The sequence below is a fragment of the Lipotes vexillifer genome, unplaced genomic scaffold, assembly GCF_000442215.2.
Source record: "Lipotes vexillifer unplaced genomic scaffold, Lipotes_vexillifer_v1.1 scaffold1533, whole genome shotgun sequence".
Classification (NCBI taxonomy): domain Eukaryota; kingdom Metazoa; phylum Chordata; class Mammalia; order Artiodactyla; family Lipotidae; genus Lipotes; species Lipotes vexillifer.
Window position 1 is genome coordinate 255,047 of NW_006778886.1, and position 14,367 is coordinate 269,413.

At 36.6% G+C, this 14,367-nt stretch overlaps 1 protein-coding gene across 4 annotated transcripts in view; it reads right to left on the reverse strand.

Moving 5' to 3' along the window:
* MAP3K7 (mitogen-activated protein kinase kinase kinase 7) overlaps positions 1 to 14,367 on the reverse strand; it is a 70,671-nt gene that overhangs the window by 42,038 nt on the left and 14,266 nt on the right. For all 4 annotated transcript variants that reach the window (XM_007452030.1, XM_007452029.1, XM_007452027.1 and 1 more), the window contains exons 3-6: positions 12,266 to 12,331; positions 11,731 to 11,776; positions 10,419 to 10,557; positions 2,187 to 2,311 (exon numbers count right to left, since the gene is read on the reverse strand). In XM_007452030.1, coding sequence (XP_007452092.1) covers positions 2,187 to 2,311; positions 10,419 to 10,557; positions 11,731 to 11,776; positions 12,266 to 12,331 — 376 coding nt within the window. The remainder of the gene's footprint in view (positions 1 to 2,186; positions 2,312 to 10,418; positions 10,558 to 11,730; positions 11,777 to 12,265; positions 12,332 to 14,367) is intronic.

A 14,367-nucleotide genomic window follows, 5' to 3' on the forward strand; every position in this document is an offset into this window, starting at 1 on the left:
AAGAGAATGCCCCATGTAGAGCTGAGAAATTACTCTTTCTGAAGACCTCAAGTCTTTGCAATACATTTTTAAAATGAGTTAAGTATTAATAATGCACTAAAAAATCCACTTTAGAAAGCTGGTCATTTTTTACTTTCTCATCGAGAAACACAGACCTTATCTTTTATTTATTTAGACTTATATTTTCTCTGGGGCAAAGTATAAAACATTTGTACACTCCTTTCTATAATTTCTTAATCTTAAATGTTCTTCTCCCATTCTCTTGATGCTACTATCAAAGCAGAAAAAATTTCTAATCTAGTGTTAAGATTTTCTTTTCAAAATATCTGGTGAGATAAAATTATTAATTTGCAAACTTAAAAATAAGTTGTAAGCAGGAAAAACTATGAATACAAATTTACAGTAAGCAGATTATGCAGCAAAATTTATATGATTACTAAGTTGGCTGGTGAATCAGCACAGTTAAATAGCCAAACAAACAAACCCCCCAAACCCACGAACAACCCACTATAAAAGAGACCAATTATTACAGCAATAGCTATGCATGTACTTTACAAAGGCACTAGGCAGTGCACTGTAAGAGTTACAATGACTTTACAATCTGATTTGGGCTACAGGTGCTGACATCTTTCAGAAATGAAGAAATCTACATAGCCTAACAGTCTGAGCTTTGTTGCTCTAAACAATTAACAGCAACTTTTATTTCTGGGTTCTTTTGTATAAACAAATCTTTCGGCTCTCCATACTACAGTAATAACTGTGTTATTTTAACTCAAAGAAAGGCACATGAAATAAATAATTTTAAAACAATGCCAATTATATGCATTCTGTATACAAACTTGAAAACAGGCGGCATTATTTAATTTTATATAATTTAACACTTGCTTGTCCACTAACTTTTTAACTGAATTTTGTGGCAAAATAGCTCCACTCAAGTGACCTGCATAGCAAATTTTTTTCTCTTGGTGGCTAAAAACAAAGAACAAAAAATTTTAAATTCATCAAAAATAAGTCAAAATCAGAATCTGATTACTAAATGTTTCTGAATTTTATGGGCTTTCATACTTCCTAACGTATGAATCACACATCTTCAGTTCAACTTTTCTCATTTAAAAAATAAGTTGATGTTTTTATATAGAAACCTCATATGCAATTTATGGACCACTCTTTTAGAACTTCAGTAAGACACAGAGATGTAAAACAAAGTAAGCATAAGCTTATCCTTTACTTAAGGTCCTTAGTATCTCTACTTGTGGTCCTTGCATTCTTTCTAAGGCATGCTCATTTAAACTTTAAACTGCTAATTCTTAATCACTAGGAAACCAACACAAAGCACAGTAGATCCTCATTATTCCCAGTATTGTTCTACAAAGTTGCTCTGAACCTTGAATTAGTGAACACTGAATCATCTGCTCCTCGGGGAATTACAGGGTTGGGCTCCTATACTGATCAGTTGACATTTTTGTCAACTGATCAATACATAACCTTGTTTTATGTGTGTTTCTGTTCAAAACACCTCATTTAATATAAATTGTTGATTCATTAATATTGAACTCATGGCCAACAGCACTGTAATTCATGCCTGAATGAAGAATAGCTAGCACATGTATTTTCTCTGTAAGACACATCACAGCCTTCTGATACTTAGGAACACTAGAAAGCACTTCAATATTACTCGTAGGGGCCATTTTAAACAGTGAAATCATCAACACAAAGCACAAAGAAAGGAAAAAAATGAGGCACTAAATACATCACAGAAGTGATAAAATATGAGAACTGATACAACAGGGCAGAGCATTGCCTTGTTTGACCTCAGCTGGGAAGGTGTGTGTTGGGTGACTAAATTTTTCCCTGCTTTGTGCATGCCTGTGAATAACTATGAAAGAATTATGAGTACTGATTTTAGGATACAAGTAGGCAATTTTGCAGTTATGGAACCTGAGAATGAGGATCAACCGTACATATGCTTGAACTTCATAGAGGGTGCTAGACAACTTAAATCTTGCTGTGAGACTCAAGATCTAAGGCTATATTTATTTAATACCTCCTTAGACTTTAGTATATATCTTATAATTATATACTATGCAGAAATAAAACCATGGAAACAGGGCAAAGCCATAAACACACTGGATTTACATGGAGTAATAAGGCAGATTATCAGTCACATCATGCTTTTGCCATTTTACCTTCAAAAACTTCAGGTGCCATCCAAGCAGCACTCCCCTTATTATTGGTCATGTGTGTCTGAATGTCACAGGCTGTACCAAAATCACAGATTTTTAAAACTGTCCCCCCTGCAACCAGCAGCAAGCTGTTTTAAAAAATAAAAGGTTATAAGACCAATATTTGATTCTACAATAAAAGAAGAGACATTTGTGGAAACAGAAAAGGTTAAGCAAAATGTCACCATTCAACTTCTGTGAAATGTTACTCACCTATAACACAGCTTAATAATACAGAGGAATATCAGCAAAAATTGACCTTAACCTAGTTCTCTTAGGGAGACTGCTAGACCCAAATTTTGATGTCTCCATTTCTATCTCCATAATTTTTCGTGACTATGCTTCTCTCTGGGCCAAAATAAAACATGGGGTTTAAAAAACATCTAGCAAGTGAACATTATGGTGTCCTGAAACGGGAGTGGATGTATATCAATACTTTCATAAATTGTTCGCCCCCTATACTTAACCTTAACCAGTGTTTTTCAAGCTACAGGCAGAAACCTAGTCATAAAATTCTAGATCACAGATCTGGAAACCTACATCACAAAACCAATTCAGAAGACTATGACAGCATTTAAAAAATAAAATAGAAAATATCAAAGTGCATCACAACTACTAAGACTAAACATTGTTTCAGGAAAGTTCAGTTTCAGTTCTATATACATTAATATGTACACACGATAGATTGTGAAGTATTTCTTACTGTGGATGATGGTCCTGAAGTTTGCAAACCTGCTTTGCTCACCTGCTTTGCAGTGAGCAGAAATGAGTCTTTAGCCTAACATAGCAAGACTGGTTAGCTGTTCACTGACCCTATTTCCTTTCTTCTCTGGGTACATTTCTTAGCCTTCTGAGCAATTATGTATGGCTGTATGACAACTCTAGTCAATAGAATGTGATGTACTTCACCTCCAAGCCCGCCCCATATGAACTTTCACATATATAAACTCCTTTTCCTTTCCCCATATGTCACTGAAGGCACAGGATTCTGAACTACAAGACAGAAGGAATCTGGGATCCTGACCCACCACGTGCATCAGGAACATTCACTTTGGACTTTACGAGCAAAACCCACAAACTTTGTACTTTAAGCCATGAGACTTCAGGGCTTATATAACAGCATCACTGTAACCAATATGAGAAATGGTATTGAAATGGGTGTTGCTGTAACAAAAATCTAACATATTTGGTATTGGTTTAGCAGTAGGCAGCAAGAACACTGAAAGCGGAAGCTGGAAAGAGAGAGATCCATGTAATGACGTAGCAAAACATTTGGTAAAATTTGTCTCCTGTGATGATTTGTGGCTTTAAAGGACTGGAAAAGCTGACTTCTTCGACTCCAAACAGCAGGAAATAAGATTCACAAAGGCCCATTATGACAGCATTGCAGCAAAGAACAAATTAAGAGAAAAGTACTTCCCATCTCAGCTTCATGACTTCAAGGTGCCTCCATTTAGTTGAGAAAAGGCACTGAGGCCAGGAATCCAATAAACCAGGCTCAAGATTTTGTCTAAGAAAGAACTGTGGTAGTATTAGTCACAGGCACATGGAACTGACTGGAACCTGGGGGATCAAAAGCCCACGTCTGAGGAAATTATACTGCCAATGGAACCACAGGCCTGGAATAAAGAAGCTTCTGACTGTTGTACAATGCCCTCAGGACCCCAGATGTGCAGAAGCAGGAAGCAGGCTATAAAAAGCTGGACAGCTTCTGAGGAGAGTATATGGCCCAACACCTACTCCTGACACTGCTACGGAGAATGGAGAAGGAGAAGCCTACAAAAGGGTGAAGCTAGGAGTCATAAGCAATGGAAAAAGGAGTTCCTCTCCTAGGGCAGGATCAGAGTCTGATCAAAAGACAAACCTCTCACAACTCCAGGGCAGAGGGACCAGAAAATGCAGGACTTCATTGCTACAGACCAGTAGCTGTTGTATGTTTCTGCTGTTTCCTTTTTCCAGTGGAGCCTTTAACTGATGGGCCTCTCTTCTACCATTTTGTGTGTGTGTAGGTGTGCTGGGAGGGGTGAGGTGGGGGGTGACAGATAACTTTTCTTTCTAATTCGTTTCCAGACTGTGAGGAGCTGCATCCAGACCTGCTGGAGAGGACTACACAGCATCCTGAGATCCTGGACCATGAGCCAGGTGGTGACTGCAAGATGTTTAACTGGCAAAGGGCAGTAAGTTGTTCTACTTGCGTGGTAAGAGTAGTAGAAACCACAGGCAGATGTGGCTGGGACTGACCAGCTGCTCACCAAATCCATCCCTTCTTCCTCTGGAGAACAGAAGACATTTCCCAACCTCTCTTGCAGGTAGGTGTGGCTAAGATTGAGTTGTGGCCACTGGTATGTGGGTAGAAGGGACATGGGTCACTCCATGGGTCTGGCTCCACAAACCTCTCATACATCAGCTTCATTCTCTTTACCTGCTGGCTGAATGCAGAGGTCCCCAAAGTCCTGGAGGATGGTAGAAGTACAAGATGGAGGGAACCTAACTAGGCCCTTGAAAGACCATATGGAAGGTCATCTGTCAAACAGGAATGTTTTGGATTTCACCTGAGTCAGAAATAAATTTCTGCTGTGATAAGCCTCATGTTGGCTATAGCAGCTAGTGTTAAAACAACTACTATACTCAGCTATCAGATTCTCTTAGGGAACTGGTACTCAAAGTCTTAGGTTTTCCATATCCCAATGCAACTTGGTACTCCTTTAAGAACTGAAATATATAAAGCAATCTGAAAGTGTAAAAAGAACCATGAACATAAAAGATAATTTTTATTAGCTTATTATTATTAAAAATTAATTATACATTAAAAATGTAAATCACTCTCTACATCATTACCTAAAAGGCTTATTGGCATGTGGGTTATTCTGCAAACCAGTAGAAACAATTCTTTATTTTGAATCCCTTCCAACCGTCTTCTCTTAAATACAAAAGAGGTACTACTGTTTTATATAGCCAACATTTATTTTAATGTATGTTTACTGATTTTATTTCACTATTCCTTCTTGAATCTTATGCTCGCCTTATGTAATCATTTTCTTTCTTGCCCAAACACCTTTAATGAAGGTCTACTTAAAATAAATTCACTCAGGTTTTGTTTCACAATATCTTAAATGTAATTTACGGCAGGTACACAATTCTGAGTAGAGAGCTATTTTTTCTCAGCTCTGTGAAGTTACGATTCCAGTCCTCTAGCTTCCACTGTTGGTGTTGAAAAGTATACTTCAGTCTAACTGTCAGTCCTTTGCAGGTAATCGCTTTGCTGATTGAAAAATCTCCCCTCTGTTTTTGCTGTTCTGTAGCCTCATTATGGTGTGTCGTAGGGGAGATTTCATTTATCCTGCTTAGAATTCATATCTTTTATTTGGAAAATTCCTGGCTAACCCCTCTTGAATTAGTCTCTCCCCATCCTATTTTCTTTTATTGGAATTCTAATTCTATGCTGTTAGTCCTCCCTTTCCTTCTCTCCATGTTCCTTAACCTATCATTTTTTTCATTTATTTGTCTGTGTTGCATTCTGGGTAACTGCAGATATATCTTACAGCTCACTGAATCTCTTGTCACCTATTTCATATCTGCCATTTAAAAATTTTAATTATTTCTAAATGTTTTATTTAGTTCTTTTGGTCATGTTGATAGCTTTTATTTCTTGCACATTTTAATTCCTTCATTTCTGTAAATAATTTGAGCACATATATTTTATCCTCCATATTTGATAATTCCAAATATCTGGAGTCTTATTATTTGAGGGCTTTATTCCATTTTGTGTTATTTATGCTGACTTTTACTCACGGTAACTTGCATCCTTATGGGTGTGGTAATTTTTACTGTGGCTTCATATTTGATTGATCTTAATCTGGAAAAATCCTAAAGACCTGAATTGACAGTATATGGCTTTAAAATAGAGTTTCAGTCACCCTGAATGCCCTGAGACACCACCAATCCCAAAGCACTTTTAACCTGTCCTGTTAGGATTTTTTTGATTGGGCAAGTAGAGCAGATTCAAACTCACAATAGCATGAGGGGAGACTCTCAGTTAAAAAAATAAAAGCTTGTCTAGTCAGAAAACGGATTTTTTTTTTTCTAGTCAACTTTTCTTTTTTTTTTTTTTTTTTTTTTTTGGCGATATGTGGGCCTCTCACTGTCGTGGCCTTTCCCGTTGCCGGATGCGCAAGCTCAGCGCCCATGGCTCACGGGCCCAGCCGCTCCGCGGCATGTGGGATCCTCCCGGACCGGGGCACGAACCCGTATCCCCTGCATCAGCAGGCGGACTCTCAACCACTGCGCCACCAGGGAGGCCCCTAGTCAACTTTTCTTTTAGTACTTCCATCCAAGATACTGAACTTAGGCAGAGGTCTCAGTTCTGCTCCCTCACCTGGTGCACAACAAAGGGTCTGCATCCTGTTAAACAGAAGCCGCTATAAAATTAGGGCCTCTACATTCTTGATACTGGCAGAGGCTCACAGGAGAGCCCCTGGCTTCCCACTCAGGGTTCAGTTCTCTCCATCTTTTGGCTTAATGATTCCCTTATTTTCTTGTAAGATCACCTATGCATGTAAAAGGATGTTTGTTGTAATATGTAGCATCTCTGGGTGCTTGCTGTAAGATGTTTTTTCAGTTTATCTGGTTTGCCATATTGCTGGAGTGTCAAAATTCTTATCATGTGAGTATAAGAGTCCAAGTTATCCCTGTGAGCACACACAGGATGTTAGATTTTAAATGCATACATATCATGGCTTAAATTTCATGTGCTTCTCAAAATAAGGTATGAAATTTTGCCAATATATTACTGTATGCTGGGATAAGTGGCAGGGAGCCAACAGAGCCCTGGGTTAAAGCCAGCACATCTCCCTGGACCAACATTTTTACTCAACTGTAAGTATCTTTAACATCCTAACAGTGACTTCAAAACAAATTGCATAACACAGGAAGTCAAATGCAAAATTCTTATGCAACTTTCCTTAAGAAGGCTTTTTAAGCTCTGTCCCTACTCTCAGACTTACTCAGGTTATATACATCATAACTTTGTTCTGGGGGGTGGGGGGGGTATGGGGGAAAGCTAAGAAGCACCAATTTAGGAATTTAGGGCCTTACAGGGCCTGACAAAAATGTCAACTGATTCAGCAGCATTGTATTTTCTAAAAACAGCTCTATAAATTAAATCTTCCCAGTCTAAGACTGCCCATCAGGCCAAGAAGAGTTTCTATTTTAATAACTCACTTTACTTAAGAGGTAGTAAGGAATATTATTTATCCATTAAAAATAAAGAGGTAAATATCTGTATATAGTAATATGAAAAAAAGTCTCAGTAAGTGAAAAAAGCAACATTATGTATAGTGTAATCTACGCATGCTTAAAAAACAAAACAGTGCTTATCTCTGAGGATTGGAAATGGGAGGCAGAAAAGACTTACTTTACATTTTTAAAAATAACAACATATACATAATTAAAGAAAGTAAAGTAAAAATAAACCAATATAGAAGAAAGAAAACAACTATCCTTATTTTTAATGTCCTTATTTTGAAGATGTTTCTAAAACTGTTCAATCCCAAAACCATTTTTATGTTTAGAGTATGTGTGTGTGGTAAGAGTATAACCCTATCTTGATTAAAATGACCCAATAAAAGATTTCCAGAAAATTTTCTGAACTTAAGATTCCAACTCTTCTAGGTGCTATATTACGCAAATATAATCACCAAGTAGCATACTCTTATTCAGGTTTTCCTTTTGATGACAAACAGAAATAAAAATGGGTAATATAATTTGCATCATCACATTGTAGCAATATACAACATCGGGTTGGGGATTCATTATAATTACAGTTAATAAATTCTTTGTATATAATTTTGTTATAAAATTCTAACTGGAGAGATTACTTAGAAAGTTAGTTTTCTTTTAGTCCAACATGACTAAGATAAGCCAGATAAACTACTATTCACATCTCCATAATGCTACAAATACTTCTATGATAATTTAAGTGGAAAGAATGTTAAATGTAAATTACATGCACTTCAACAAACAAAAAATTTTTCCTTGTTTCATTGTTGTTAAGTTCTTACTACTTTTAACCCAAGATAAGAATTCTGTAACTGACTTCCTTGTTTCATCCTGGTACATTCAAAATATCACAATAATTTTTCTGAATGACTTTTATATTATTATTGCTATAATTAGTATTCCTTTACTCATAAGACTTTGGATGAACTTGCAAAAGATAAATAAAACAGGGGCACTAGTGCAAGTTGATACTGTATAAAACACCTAACCACATCATCGGGTCCCTTCTTTATATGCCATTCTGAGGAACTCTTCCTGACCACAGAATCAAAAGGTTTTCCAGTAACAATAAGATACAATACATGTATTTGTATATACAATTATATATGAAAGCAGTCATTCCAAAGAATTTCCTTTGCCCCAGTACATTCTGAAAAATCAATTCTAATTCTAAAGCCCAGTTTGTATGCTGGGTGCCCCACAGGAAATGTGCAACACTACAGGATGAGTCCAACCGTAAGGATGCCCAAGAGAAATTAATGACCTAGACAGACCAGACCTCTTCTAAATATGTTAATGGTATTTATTAGCAAAAGGAGAGTCCCCATCTGTAGATGATTTTGGTAGGACGTATCTGGTCTGTCTAAACACGTCAGTTAAATAAACCTAACATTTATGGATTTATGGGGTATGGTTGGATGAAGAATGGAGGTAGCTGTTTAAGCTGTGTAATTATGGAATATAAAAGATGTTAAAAAACTAAAATAACTTTTTTGTGAGATATTTTAAAGTATATTGTTTAATAACTCTTCAGTTGTTCCAAAGCCAAAAAGGCCCTAATGCAGATGGGTGACTTTTGGGAGTTGCATCTAATGGTTTCTGGCTCCTCCAGGAAGAGAATGCTGTGTCTGTGCCTGATTACTTGCCTGTATCCTTTAAATCAGCCAATTTGTTGCTGGATAAGAGCTATGATTTTCATGAGTTTGCTTTGATAATTGAACTCTTTTAAATGGGGGGGGGGAGGGGGGGTATGGAGGACACAGTCTCCAAAACTAGGGGAAAAAAAAGGGCTTTCTTCTTTACTAACCAAGACAGGTAGCTGCACCAACAACCTCAGGAGTCAAGTTAAAAAAAAAAAGTGCTTTCTTCTTTACTAACCAAGACAGGTAGCTGCACCAACAACCTCAGGAGTCAAGTTAAAAAAATAAAAGTATCATAAATCTAGGGCTTAAACATTATTTGACCAGGGACCTGGGGAAAGGGAAATCAGTTTAAGCTTGGAGGTGGAAATAAGGTACACTAGCGAGAACAGTGATTCCAAGAGTTGAAACCTATGTAGAGTGTATCAGATTAGATAGGAGAGTGAGAAGTTATACCCAGAAGGGATGCTTTAATGCTTTAAACCAGCATCAAGAGAACGGAATACTTGAGATTGATTTCCTAGGGGATACCTCTTATCTGAGGACTGATGTGGTGGCCAGGGGTAGAGGGGAAAGAGCATATGGGGACTTTTTACTTTCTCACAGGTGGACAGAGAAGAAAAAAATTAGAGAGAAATGGGGACAAAAATATGTATGTTTTCTTTAATTGTGCACCCACAGAAACAAAAAATCCACAAAGTTTTAGCCTTTAAAAACACTTATGTAGGGAATTTTGAAGTCCTTTCAAAGTCCCAGAATCCTCAATATGGAGAAATCCAGAATATTTTCAATTTCTACTGAGATGTGCCAGCAATGCCCTTTGCCTTCCTCTGAAAAGGCAAATAATAACCACTCTGTGTATTTTTGTGTAATGTCGACATTGTGCTTATTAGGGATAGAGTGGGGAACAAGACAGAGTTGTCTCTGCTCACATGGAACTAACTATTTAGGGAAAACAATACATACCGTGGGCACAAAATAGGACTTACAGACGAACAGATTCTAGAATTACGCTAATCTAAGGTAGAAGTTATTAAAAATAAAAATTCAACTGAAATAAAAATGCCACTAAAGACAACATTCTAAAATGCAAGCTTAGATAAACAACTAAATGATGAAGGTGAGTTAAAAGTAAATAATCTTAAAAAAGTAAAAAACAAACATTCTTGAGCAAGCCAAAGGGGATGAGAGAAGAAAAACTGATGTGCAACGACCAGCTTAAATTAGGGAGTGGGTAGGGGATGGCAAGAGAGACAGACACCACATTATTAGAACTTACTTTGGTGGTTTCAGGTCCCTGTGAATTAGAGCTTTGGGTTGCATGCTATGAAGATAAGCCACTCCTTGGGAACACTGTAAACACCAACTCATTGCGTGGGCAGCAGTGTAATATGGCAATGGTTCAGCACCATGCAGCACTGCAAAAGAAAGGTACAAACTAAAAAGAACTTTATTGCATATAACAAAAGACACAAGGTGAATGCAAGCACTATCAGAACACACGACTGGGTATTTTCCTACACATGCTCCCGTCGGTCCTGCTTTTCATTCTTTTCCGAATAAAAAGATGGAAATAATTAATGATTTCAAATGGATAACTACCACATAAGTACTTAACATTTAATAGGATTCCATTAACTGTTATACATACATTCAAGTAAAATTAATATACATTACCAGGTTTTTTCGTATTGACAGATGCAGTCTTTCACACAATACTATAAATTATAAGCAATGTGATGACATACATATAAGAGAGATACAGAGAAATACTATGGAAGGAAACAAAATGTGCATCAAGATGTTTACAATTATGCTTTCTATAATAGCTAAAAACTAGAAATAGTCAACCAAATAAAACACGGGAGTATCAGATAGCCATTAACAATGATGATCACAAGAGCAGTAAATATAAGTAAAAGTTTATATAAAATAATGTTAATTTAAAAACTAAAATGCTACAATTTATTTTATATAAATGGTGTGACAAGAGACTATTTATATATATGTTTGGTGTTTCTTACAGTGAAAGGGTTAGCTCTGTTCTATAAAGGTAACTAAACGATACAGTTTCCTTTCATTGTTATCAAAATGACATATATACACTAACATGTATAAAATAGATAACTAATAAAAACCTGCTGTATTTAAAAAAAATGTTCTGTGAAGTGAATTTTCACAGTTTTATTTTTTGGGAAAAAAGCAAAATAAAGCAGAATGAGGATGTGCGATTAAAGAGTTCTAAAAGAGGAGACTGAAAGCTAAGAGAGGGCAAAAAGAAAAAATTAAAAGTATGAAGATATTTTAAAATCTATTTAAAAAGCAAGTTTGACTTTACTTAAATGCTTTTAACATTATGCAGAGTACCATCAATTTAAAAGATTGATATCCTTAGACCTCTAAATTTCACATACTAATGTTGCAGCATCTCGTCTTTTCATTTTTAATCTTTAGCAGATTTCTTTTTTTAATTACCTCCTTTTGGGACTCTGAGGATAAACTGTGAAGAACATTAAGTAACTTACAATTTATATTAAAAGCCTTTCAATTATTTCACTCTACTAGATAAAGACAGGTCTAATGACACTCACCATTATACAAGGAGCCCCCTTCAGCATATTCCATCACAAGACACACCTAAAGGAAACATATGCCATAATAATTAACCACAGAGCTATAGCATCTTACGGAACTTGAGAGATAACTTAGTTCAACCTTTGATTTTATAAATGCATTAAAAATCATTCTTTTGTCCCCTACTATGTGAATAGTGCTAGAGGAAATAAAAGGTATCTATGATCTAAGACCTTGTCTTCTAGGGGACCATTGTCTAAGAGTGGAGATGTATATAAAAACATAATCACGAGATCTGTGGTGACTTTTTCCAGTGCAAATGAACAGGCGCTGTCATAGGATATTGTAAGCCTCCTAAGAAGATGAGGTTACTGGATAAGACCACCTAAGACAACTATTCCCTTATACTGTGTTGCTAACAGATTAGAAACACATACAATTTTTTTGTGAAATAATATGACAGATCCAAACAGCTTCATAAACTACACAGCTGCACGTATCTGCCACGTCATTTCTTATAGACAGAGTATAATGAAAAAGTGACAAACTTACTGGATTCAAGCAGGCTCCATATAGCTTTACAATGTTAGGATGGTTCACACGGGATAACTGCCGAAGCTGTAACAAATTAAGGTTTCTTTTAAAAAGTGCTAACTTTTAACGAAGTGATCTCACAGTATCATTCAAATCTTAACATTGTACAAAACATTAGTGTAATCAATCAGCAATCACTGTTTCCTATGTAGCAGGCACTGTGGTCCTAAGTGCCTGCCCAGAATGGCACAGAATCCCTGCCCAGAGCTCTCACAGTTTAGTTGGGGGAGAGACATGTACACAAATAATTAAAGCAATGTGCCAAGTGCTATAACAGGAGTTATGTACAAGGCATAAGTAAAAATTAGAAGAAGAAATTAACTTTGCCAAGAAATGTTAGGATGCCATCCCCGAGATGGCACTGAGCTGAGTTATCCAAACCAGAAGAAGCCATATCATCATCATCATCATCTTCAAAGGTGATGGTTGAATGAATAGCCGATCTACTCTACGCTGGGCACTGGTGGGCACTTTACAGACATTGTATAATCCTCACAACTTTGCAAGGTAGGTAATATCATTTTCCTTTTAAAGATGAGGTACCTTTAAGATAAGGCTCAGAGAAGGTTAAATGAGCTGCTAAATACCCTAGAGTTAGGAAACAGTACAGCCAGGGTTTGAACTTTTGTCTGACTTAAAATCTGCATTCTCTTCCTTCCATCTTCCATCTCTTGAGTTAACTCCCTCTTCTCCATTCCCACTACCACTGCCTTAGCAATTCCAACCTGAACCACTGTAGTAATTACTATAGGCTTCTCCTAACTGGTCTCCCTACTTCCAGTTTTATCCAATCCAATCCAATGATTCATATGGAGGTCAGTGAGGGGTTTGACTGTACTCATCTCCCTTTCTCTACATCTTAAATTTCTATTAACATATCCCCGCAAACTGCGCCTTGCTCTCTCTTTCCTCTCTCCCTTTTCTGCTTCTCCCCCTTTCTTCTTCCTTTCCTTCTCTACTACCTACATTATACTGCTGGCTCATATGAAGTCCACTAAGGTAAACCTTTTTACTACATGCTACTTAGAAAGCTGTATTTTTCTACAGCCAACATTTGTAGATTTTCAGTCCTAACAGACTTAATATCACTATTTATTATATTTCATCTCATTAAGATTCACTACTGAGCTTCAGAGAGCAGATTATTCAAGCATTTATTCCTGTTCCCTCCTCAAATACCACTAAGAAGGTAAAGGTACTTTTTTCAAGGCATAAACTCAGAAGGATGAAGAGAATGTGAAATGAGAAAACAGTACATATTTTTGGAAGTTGGACAGCAAATGACTAGCAATAACTGACACAGCAGACCTAAAAGAAATGAGAAAAAGTGAGAAGCAACCAGATTTATCTCACAAACCTTCCAAAAGGTGGAGGAGTGGTGGTAGTACCAGGTATCTATTCATACAAGCTAATAAAAGAGCAGAGAGATTGCTTAAAAGTTAGATCAAAGATTCCCTCCAGCCCTGACTTCAAACAGCTTAGTGACTGCCTCTCTACTGTCTCAAAGATTAGAGGTTGATTCTTTACAGAAGGTGTAATACCTTCCTAAATATAGATATATATATTTAATATAGAGATAAATACAGAGATAGAAATATAATAATACCTTCTTTAGAGAAGGTGTGAGTCTCTGGATTGGTGGATACCATATAAAACTAAGGGATGAGCTCAAAGTAGTTGCCTCTGAGAAGCAGAAAACTTGATGCGAGGAGGTATGGGGATTAACTTTTTTTTTTAGTGAGAATACGTGGAGAACCATTTGACAATTTATCAACAAATTACATGTATACATAACTTTGATGAGAAACTTTTTTTCTCCAAGCTATTATGATCTTTTTGACTCTGGATTGGTAGCCTTTAACACATGTTTTTACTTAGTTTTAGGAAACTGCCAATACAACAGTATACGATCAATGACCTCATATAAACCATAAACATAAACAAAAATTGTGAATAAGGCAAGATAAAGCCAGGCACTGTGGTCCTGGAGCATACTACTATAGGTCATCTTTCTTCATGATGACATCAAACCATTCATCAGCATTTCTCAACTCATTCAA